The sequence below is a fragment of the Sardina pilchardus genome, chromosome 8 (assembly GCF_963854185.1).
Source record: "Sardina pilchardus chromosome 8, fSarPil1.1, whole genome shotgun sequence".
Taxonomy (NCBI): Eukaryota; Metazoa; Chordata; class Actinopteri; order Clupeiformes; family Clupeidae; genus Sardina; species Sardina pilchardus.
Genome location: NC_085001.1, coordinates 8,801,144 through 8,811,586, shown reverse-complemented (window position 1 = coordinate 8,811,586; position 10,443 = coordinate 8,801,144). Strand labels below are relative to the sequence as shown.

Here is a 10,443-nt window from a genome sequence, read left to right as displayed (position 1 = left end):
GGACAGTTCACAGGCCACCAGCAACAGTACAGTACAGTTCTTGCTCCCACTGCTACTGCCCTGTATTTTAAGGAAAACATTTATTTATTTACAATACATTATTCATTCACAAAGAAAATGAATGTCCTTAAAGGCTGAATAGTTCCTCATTGTTTCATTTAAGGCATTAAGATACATTTCCAAAAGATGATTTTATATTTAACTTTAAGCATGTGTTCTAATACTTTTGGACAGAGGTGTATATATACAACACATCTTTGTGTATTCCCACAAGGTGTTAGGGTGCTCTGAATATGAGATCCAAAATATTTTTTCAGACTTGTGAGGTCTGCTGTTCAGTCCCTGATGGAATTTCTTTTCTCTTCATTGCTTGTTCTGAGTGTTTCTACTGATCTCAATAAGGCAATAAAGCAAGTGCCTATGTTAAGTAAAACTATGTCTTCTGTAAGCCTAAACAGAGCCCAGCCAAGAACTCCAATACAATTTTGATCAACTTTGAGGGACTGCTATGACCATGCAGGATCATCCAGACCACTCGTGGTGATTTTACTGCATAAAAAAGAGACAGAAGAAAATTGACACCCCCCTCCCTTAACCTTGCTCTTATTTTTGAACTACTTTTATTTTCTTGTTTTATTCTATACTACCTGTGTTACTCTATGTTGTTCTTAATATTGTTTTCTTTTTACTTAATTTATGCATTATTTAGTCAAGACCTGTGTATTCTTGGGCCCCCTTTTTATCAACTGTCCTGCCCAAATCTGACTTATTCTAATGTAAAGTGCTTTGGGTTAAATCCTGTTGACTTGACTCCCCCCGTAAAACTGGCTGTAACTTGTAACTTGTTCATAACACAAAAAAAATAAATAAATAACTGATTAATTTTGCTTAATCAATTTTAGAGAAATTAATTGTTTAAAAAACCCCCCGCAGATGAATCAATTGTGACCTTTGACCCAGAGCCAGTAACCATTAGACTGTAAAATGAAGGATAGAGAGAAGAGCATGTGCTGCCTAGATCATTGATTGGAACGTTTACTTTTAAAAAGTTGCCTGATGGTGCTGATAAAAAATAAAGTGTTGATTAAAATAAAGTCCTCTGCAATGCAGCAAGTAATTTGCATATCACTGGAGTTCGTCAACTCTAAGGTATCAAATCAATGCAAAGAAACAGTGCTGACATTGAGGCCCCTAAGTTATAACTGTGGCCTGAAATGCCTTGTATGTGAAAAAAACTTCTTCCCGTGGCACTTTTGAATTTGTTTCCTCAGCATATTAGGTCATATTATAGATTGTTATGGCCATTACGGTATTTGAACAGTGAAAGTAATAATAAAAGAGTTTTTGAACTTTAATGTCACTAATGCTGATTATTCAATGATTAATTTGAATTGACGTATTTAAAATGCCCTAATACAGCCCTTATAGGTACACATGTTTTTTTTCTCAGATTTTTTTGAGACACAAGTGCGTCTGCCGTGGTTGAACTGACGTGGAATGACCCAGTAGCGAGCTAGCGCTGTTTTGTCACCTTAGCTTAGCGCACATTTAAATTATGACAGAAATAAGCTTTCTTTGAACAAAGAACAATGATAGGACACAGGGTTCGTACACCTTTTTCATGGCCAAATTCAAGCACTTTTTAAGGACTTTCAAGACCAGTTTTCCAGTACCGAAATCGAGTGTAAACAAATCCAAAGCCCTGTTGTTTGAGGTCACTGTAGGACAAAAAAACAGAAAATTTGATACAACCTAAGCCCAATATATAACCAGCAGCTATCATTAGGTTAACTGAATGGGGCATAGAAAATGGAACCATTTCATTAGTGTTTGCTGCTGCTCTATTTGGTCTATGTCATATCAAATTTCCTTGTTCTTTTTCTTACTGACAGCACTCGATAATGTTGAACAGCATGGATTGATTCACACCATATTTCAGGGGTGTGATTGGCAAAGGACAACATTTTTTGAAAAATAACCCCTTAAATGATGACATCTGATGACTTTTATGAGAACTATTGATAAACTGTGATACATATATTTCAAACATTATAACCACAATATAGTCTATATATAAGTCTAGAACTAATTTATAGCAAAGTAGCCTAGGCCTACTCAAGACTCAACCAGATATGGCTGAAATATGTAGGCTATCATGATCATTTTGCCAACAATGATGTAGAACACATATAGCCTGCCCCCTTACAGTCCTCTAGTCCTGATAGTGAACCATAGGCCTATAGATATTGATGCTGTTTGAAGAGGTTGCTCCGAAGAAAATCAAATTGCACCACTCCCTCTCCTTCCAAAGTATCATGTCCGCTACACCCCTCCTCCTAATATAAATGGCAGGCCCTACTGTTATATGCTTCATCACTAGTTGTTCAAGTGCACACACTAAATGGAGAGCTATGATTAAAATTCAGACTGTGCCTTTAAATAGGCGACTTTTTTCATCTATCAGCACAATGCGACAGTAAGCCATTTCCACTATAAAATCAGCTCAATATTATGTGCAAGACTGATGTTTACCAAGCATGCCAGCGAGTTAATATCTCATCACTATCATACGTTTTCTCATAGTGAGATGGCTATCCCGAAATATGTTTTGAATGACATGGGGCGCACGGGGGTGAACGGCTAGACAAACGCGAAATGACAAGGTGTTAACTAAACAATTTAGTAGACCTAAGGTCGACAGGCTTTGTGGTTAACACGATGAAAGCCAGTAGGCTAGTCGGTCACAGCTAACTTCAAGCACAATAGCTAAGACTTACACGCGCATAAATTAAAAGTCAATTATCAGCATCACGAGATTGCTGCTGTCATTATTATCGAAAAATCCAGACACGTCAAACTGGACGCGAACGCGTGGCAAAGCCAAAACAACTTCATAAATGATGTCTCTTTAAATAAATAATTTTACCTTTACCGTTTCATGGCTTCTGCTAAGAAACAAATAGTTCACCACACACATCGAACTTGCATCAAACATTCATCAACACACGTCTGCTTTCACTTTCAATGAAGAAGACTATAGCGAACGGACATGTTTGCGGAGTGATGAATGAGAAGCACCAAACCCGTCGTCATTGTCAGCGCAGCGCATAGACAGCAAATTAATTTTATTTCCCTTCATTTAATAATTGGTCTATTTAGGTCAGACTGCCGAGAAATATGTAGGCCTAGCACTTTCAAGCATTCACAAGCACTTTACCCAAAATCCAAGTATTTTTCAAACCTTGAAAACACCACATTAAAATCCAAGCATTTTCATGGATTTCAAGCACCCGTACGAACCCTGAGGACATTTTCTTTCAGTTCACAAACATGAGACCACAAGTTCATATGTTTGAGTTATGTACATTTCTAGTATAGGTGTATTACAATCATAATAGATGTATTAACATTGAATAGCAACTAAACACCAAAATAATAGAACATCTTTTGCTTTTTTGCACATTTACCTTTTCCTTTAGTTGCATGTCGTTTTTCGTGTTTTGAGCTCAAGTTTAAATTCTTTTGAGGAATGTCTCCAGATCCACTCTTCCCTGTTGAGTACCCTGTGTCATAGCCAGAACTCTGAGAGGAGGCAGCCACTGAAGAGTAATTTCCAGAGCAGTCATCAGGAATGTGCTCTCTCACTGCACATATGCAAATAAACACAACACATTTGATGAATGCAGCAATTAGTGAAAATTCTAAAAGGGTTTTCTTTTAAAATTAGTTTTAGAATGAATTGTAAAAACAAAGAAGAAAAATATATTAATACTAACGCTGGAGCGGAAACTCCATACTCTGCTTCAACTGGAAGCAGCCCCTGTTTTCTGCCACCATCTTTTCTATCTTCATGAGTAACTCTGTCACCTGGCCATCATCACTTTTCTCATTGTCTACAACATGATACCTGTTCCCACATTTCTCTACAACCCACTGCAGAGCCTCTCCTCCACTCTCAATGTGCTGCTCAATGATCGTGTCTCCCAGCCAGTCCCCTCTGGTGAACAGCACTATAGTGTGACTCCAGACTCTGTCACCCAGCAGCTCCATGTGTTCCTGCACTGCTCTTCTGTATGTCTCTGTGAATGACTCATCCACTCGAATGACCAGGAGTAGAGCATGGGGTCCTGGAGGACAAAGAGACACACAGTTGATAATCTCTTGAGTTCTTTCTACCACATTGCTCTTCCACCATCCCGGTGCCTCCACTACAGTGATGTGTCTCCCTGCTGTTTCTCCCTCTCTCTTCACACACTCAGCTGTTACTCCTGAGGTATGAAACTCCATTGTGCCCAGGATGGTGTTTCCTGATGAACTCTTTCCCTCCTGTCTGCCTCCGAGCAACACAATCTTCATGTAAGAAATGTGTGGTGCTCCACCTGGAAACAGATAGCATGTAATTCTGTGATATACATTGAAAATCCTCGTTATGCTTCTTCTATAGTCATATAATTATCATCTATTAAATTAAAACTAAATTTAAATTAAATTAATCAAAACTTTTCCATTTTCTGTTTGTAGGTGTGTTTGTGTGTGTGTGTGTGTGCAGGTGTGAATTAATGTACAAACTTTGAAACTTGCTGCAGCCTATACTGTAGGGCTCCACGACATGTGCTAGGGTCTGATTAGCCATTATTTTAGTTCTTTATTCATTTAAATACATCATGGGGGGGGGGGGGGGGGCATTGATTGGGTAGAAATGGCATGGTTCATATTGGTCAGTTGGTTTTCAAGCGTAAGCCTACGTCATTCACCAGTAGGTTACCATTGCAAAATGTCCTACTAAATGTCCTGCAAAAATCCTACTAAATCGGAATTTATGCTGATATTTCAGTTTGAGGAAGAGAGAATTGTCATGCAATAAACCCCATAATCACAGTATTGTCTTATCCTGAACAAGATCAATAGTTGGGATATTATGTAATCTAATGTCCATGTAAACATAGTGACTAGCCTCATTGACATTTTTACTCTGATTAGAAATGGAATGGCTCAATAATATCTCACATAAACACCTCATTCAGAATAAAAATGCCTGATCCATTCAGAATTTAAATCAGAATAGCCATGGACAATCCGACTGACCATATACTGTATGTATGGCTGTTGAATTTGAAAAGGAACGGACTACACCACCTTCATTCCGATTAAAATCAGGCATTGATCAAGCATTTTAATCCTGATTGAGCCATTATTCGGTCTCTAACTGTGCGTTTACACCAAGACCGTCAAAAGCGTCAAGAGCGCCGGAAATCATTAATTTTCTATGGAGAGTCGGCGTTACCGGTGTCAAAAGCGTCCTGGGCGTGAGCGTGGCTTCATGAGCTTCACGGCGTTAAAAAAAAGTTGAGCCTCAGTTAACTTTATGGTAATGAGCTATGACACGGTTCGGCGTCAACTAATCAGAATGTCAAACTCGCAGGATTGCTGCTTGTGGTTTGTTGGAATGTTTCACGTCATGGCTTTGACGCTTTCGGTGCCGAACTGGGTTGAGCGCCGAGCTATGAGCTTCACCAGCGACTTTGACGCTTTTGACGGTTTCGGTCTGAATGCACAGTAATGGTATTAATAGTGTGATCCGTTCCTATTTCCTATTGAACAGCCATGTATACGGTCAATCGGATTGACTGCTGTCTCTTCTCAAGGAATAGTTGGCAACAACAGCTATTACAATCAAAAATTCTGAATCGCTTGAGAGCACTTGATGAGAATAGAATGTAGGCTACCCCATGTAAACAGACGGCACACATTTTTCAACTGAAAAAGTTTACTTGGAATGACAAAAAAATGTCCATGTAACCTATTCATTGTTCATGCCCCACAGTCAGCTCATTCCGAGGAAGAGCACTGTGACTGACTTTGCCTAACCAATAGGCTGCTAAAGGGGAGTGTTCTTTTTCAAAACGGACTCGTCAAAATATAGAGACGCAATGGGCCAATTCAGATTGAATCACCTGTCTCTGATGATGTCCATTGACACTCTACACAAATTGATTTTTCCAGTCTCTGTTAGTAAAACAAGGAAGAACTAGAAAAGCACTCAGAGAGCACAGACCTCCGCCTGCATTGTTCTTCCTAGGTTGTCATACATTCAAACCTAAACTGTTCAGATCGCCACCACATGGCCATACCATGACATTACACCACTAAGCTAAATACATAAATGCCTCCAGAATCCCGACGGAATTATGGATCAGTCCCAAAATGTAATAATTTCCTTGGGTCATGTCTGACCTTCCCTGAAAATTTCATCGAAATCCATCCATCACTGGATGGATTTGCTAACAAATAGACAGACAAACAGACAAACAGACAGACAGACAGACAGACAGACAAACAGACAGACAAACGCTGGTCCCCGATGAAAACATATACCTCCTTGGCGGAGGTAAAAAATGTCCGAAGAAGCATGTAGCCTAGGCTATATTCATAGCTGCTGTGGCATTATTGCATTTAATAAACTGCTCGCATAATATATTGTATGGCTTTTGTTATGCAATGATGTGTGAGTAGGCCTATTTGGTTGAATTGCTACATGAGGATGCTGCCTGATGTGATGTAGGCATTACTGTTTCAGATTACTGTTCAGTTGTTGCTATATGGGTGTTGTCTCCCGCAATTATGCTGTGTAAGTACTTGGTGGTTCAATAGCTGCTGTGTAAGTATGTTGCCATATTATGTAAGTATTTGGTGTTGGTAATATGTTGGTAATAGGTAAATGTTGCTCTGTAAGGATGTTGTGATTGCACCTCAGTAAAACTGCTATAACATATAATGTGGGTAGGGGGGGCACACGGAAAAGGTAGCCAAGGGGCCCATGTCCATCTTAATCCACATGTGTAAGAGTGTGTGACAGCGACAAAAGAGCAAAACAGAGGGTACAAGACAGATATAAATGAGCTGTGATACATGTATCTAAATGTCTCATTTAGCATAAGTTTGACAACCGAAAATGTCTCTCACCTGCTAATGATCTGATCATCTTCTTCTTCCTCTCCTCTGCTCTTCTCGTGTGCTCCTTCTTATTCTGATGTAGTTGTGTAGACACATTTATGTTAACGTCAAACAGATTGCCTCTGTTTCCTGCCACCATCTCCTCTATCTTCTCCAGCAGTTCTGTTACCTGGCCACCATCACTTTTCTCATTGTCTACAACATGATACCTGTTCCCACATTTGTCTACAACCCACTGCAGAGCCTCTCCTCCACTCTCAATGTGCTGTTCAATACTTGTCTCTCCCAGCCAGTCCCCATGGGCAAACAACACTATAGTGTGACTCCAGATTCTCTCACCCAGTAGCTCCATGTGTTGCTGCACAGCTCTTCTTTGTGTCTCTGTGAATGAGTGACTCACATGAATGACCAGGAGTATTGCATGGGGTCCTGGAGGACATAGAGACACACTGAGCACAATCTCGCGTATATCATGTTCAGTAGTTTGCTCTACAGTGTAGTTGCTCGACCATCCTGGTGCCTCCACTACAGTGATGTGTCTCCCTGCTGTGTCTCTTTGTCTCTTCACACACTCAGCAGTTCTTCCTGAGATGTCAAATACCTCTCGGCCCAGGATGGTGTTTCCTGATGAACTCTTCCCAGCAAATTGGTTTCCCAGGAGCACAATCTTCATGTCAGAAATGTGTGGAACTCCACCTGGAAACATATAGCATGTACTTTTATGAAACACACTGAAAATCCCCTATGGTCAGTCAAGTCAAGTCACATTTATTTATATAATCCCGGAAGCGCCAGGGGGAGGGGTTGGCCATTTTGAGACATATAAATCAATATCATTTGATCATGTTACTCTACATATTTTGACTTATATTGATTCCTGAGAGTCCAATCATTCACATGGTATATGACATGGCTATTACGAAAGTATTTTTTGACTGTAACTTCTTTTCACTTGCTAAGTTGAGTAAATTAGTGTTAACTGATATGGATGAATGACTAAATACAATGCCCTCAAAAAGTATTGGAACACATGCTTAAGGTTAAATATAAAAATTAAACAATGAGGAAATATTCAACCTTAAAGGACATCAATTGTCCTTGTGACTGATTAATGTCTTGTAAATAAATAAATGTTTTCCTTAAAACATAGGGGGTCATAAGTAGGCTATTGGAACGCCCATGTTAAATTCCTATAGAGGATTTTCATTTTTATTTTTAAAGGCCAGTTATTTCATGGATCCAGGACACTATGCACCGTGATAAAATCCCCTTGGCCTTTGGAATTAAAATAACCTCACATCAACACTATACCCTTCACCATACTAAGAGTTTGGCATGCTTTATGTCAGTTATTAGCTGTTAGCTAGTTAGCTGGTTTCATTCTCATTGAGCTCAATGCAATTCAAACCAGCTAATTAGCTAACAGCTAATAACTGACATAAAGCATGCCAAACTTGTCGTATGGTGAAGGGTATAGAGTTGATGTGGGGTTATTTTAATTCTCTTCACTTAATCACTTAGTTTTTCTACAATTAATTCATCAAAATGAATCAGTTATTTTGACAGCCCTAATAATATATATTTGTATTATGTGCAAGTTTTAAAAAAATGTCTCTCACCTGCTAATGATCTGAGACTTTGCCTCTTCTTCTGTACCTTCATATGCCTTTTTGTTGCTCTTTTCACGTCTTTCTTCTTATTCTCATGTAGTTTCTCAGACAGATTTATGTTAATGTCAAATGGATAGCCCCTGTTTCCTGCCACCATCTCCTCTATCTTCTCCAGAAGCTCTGTCACCTGTCCACCCTCACTCTTCTCATTCTCTACAACATGATATCTGTTCCCACATTTCTCTACAACCCACTGCAGAGCCTCTCCTTCACTCTCAATGTGTTGCTCAATGGTTGTGTCTCCTAACCAGATTCCCCATGTGAACAGCACTATAGTGTGACTCCAGACTCTCTCACCCAGCAGCTCCATGTGTTCCTGCACTGCTCTTCTGTGAGTCTCTGTGAATGTGTGACTCACATTAATGACCAGGAGTATTGCATGGGGTCCTGGAGGACACAGGGACACACTGAGGACAATTTCTCGTATATCACGTTCAGGAGTTTGCTCTACAGTGCAGTCCTTACACCATCCTGGTGCCTCAACTACAGTGATGTTTTTCCCTGCTGTTTCCCCGTTTCTTTTCACACACTCTGCTGTTCTTTCTGAGGTGTCAAACTCTTCTCGGCCAAGGATGGTGTTTCCTGATGAACTCTTCCCAGCAGCTCTGTTTCCCAGCAGCACGATCCTCATGTCTGAGATGGGAAATTAACACATAAACTGATCTGCTCAATATAGATACTCCAAAGATACTCAATATAGTACAGACACATATCTAGCGCCATAGTAGATGCATTACTTATGAGTTTTTTTGCAAATATAGGAAAAATACTCAGGTTAAAACCAAATGTATAACTCTGTATGGGGGTGTTTATATGGGACCTCACTGCTTACAGAGAGTACTACTGTATTTGCCTGGCTGTGTTACCTGCTGGTTGTAGCTAATCAGGCTAGGTAAAATTGGTTGTTTTTTTTGTTGTTTTTTTTTCATACCAACACCACTCGATTACCTCGGGAAACAGAGATCTATGTGAAAACTCACTGGATTTCTCCTTTACCAGGCTAATTGAGACATTGTAGCAATGTGTAAAATTTTTATCAATGTTCGAGTCCATGTTCGAGTAAAATAATAGTTTTTGGTAATTTGCTGCTAAACTGTAGCCTGGCTCTACGTACTTCCGCCCAATTTCTTTTCCCTACAGTACTCCGTCTGGATTAGCTTTATCCGCCCTCATTTACTCCGGCTTCAGGACGCCCGACCAACCAACAACAAAGCTGAAAGCCAATCGTTATCATTGTGGCCCCCGTAGTTAACATATGCCACTGGCAAACGTTAGTGATTGAACTCCAATGATTTCAAACTTCAGACAAGTGTCCACCAACCAGGGGGGGTATTCCATCAACCCCGCTAACCGTAAATCCCGGCTAACTTTGATAAGCCTCGCTAATTTTAGAGAGAGTTCGGTTCCATTACTCCCGCTAACAGGAATCTCAGCTGAGTTGCTGGGGTAACATATGCTTCTGAACTAACCTGGGGTGCGTTTCTAGAAAGCGTCGTTCTTGAATTTGGTGTTTCTAGAAAAGGTAGTTCAAACTCTCAATCGCAAACAAGGACGCAAAGTTTGGTCGTTTGAACTACTGCCCCTGGGCAGTCGCACCTGTGTCGTACCTTGGGAGTTCCAGTTGGTGATGTCGTCAGTGCAAGATCGCCTGACCAAAAATCACAAGCGCCCAACCAAAAATCACTAAGTTGTTGTTTTCTCGTGACTCAACGATTGCGCTATACTGTAGGCTAATATAAATTAAAATACCGTTTGGCTCATTCTTGCTACGTGTGTTACCGTGCGTTCATTTGCGTGTTGGTTTGCGTTTTGGTAGGCT

General features: G+C 40.1%; 1 protein-coding gene across 1 annotated transcript; it reads right to left on the bottom strand.

Moving 5' to 3' along the window:
- Positions 1 to 7,350: 7,350 nt before the first annotated feature.
- LOC134089407 (GTPase IMAP family member 9-like) lies at positions 7,351 to 9,255 on the bottom strand. The gene is made up of 3 exons (XM_062543850.1): positions 8,574 to 9,255; positions 7,556 to 7,650; positions 7,351 to 7,383 (listed from the first exon to the last, which is right to left on the bottom strand). Exons 1-3 carry the CDS (start codon positions 9,253 to 9,255, stop codon positions 7,351 to 7,353), a joined length of 810 nt encoding a protein of 269 aa, XP_062399834.1.
- Between the last annotated feature and the right edge of the window lie 1,188 nt (positions 9,256 to 10,443).

Excerpts from the sequence above, each read along its gene's own strand:
- LOC134089407 (XM_062543850.1), bottom strand. The coding sequence starts at position 9,255 with ATGAGGATCGTGCTGCTGGGAAACAGAGCTGCTGGGAAGAGTTCATCA. Across the intron at positions 7,651-8,573 it reads AAGTCTCAGATCATTAGCAG|GTGGAGTTCCACACATTTCT; the intron begins GTGAGAGACATT and ends ATATGTTTCCAG. Across the intron at positions 7,384-7,555 it reads ACACCATCCTGGGCCGAGAG|GACCCCATGCAATACTCCTG; the intron begins GTATTTGACATC and ends TATGTCCTCCAG.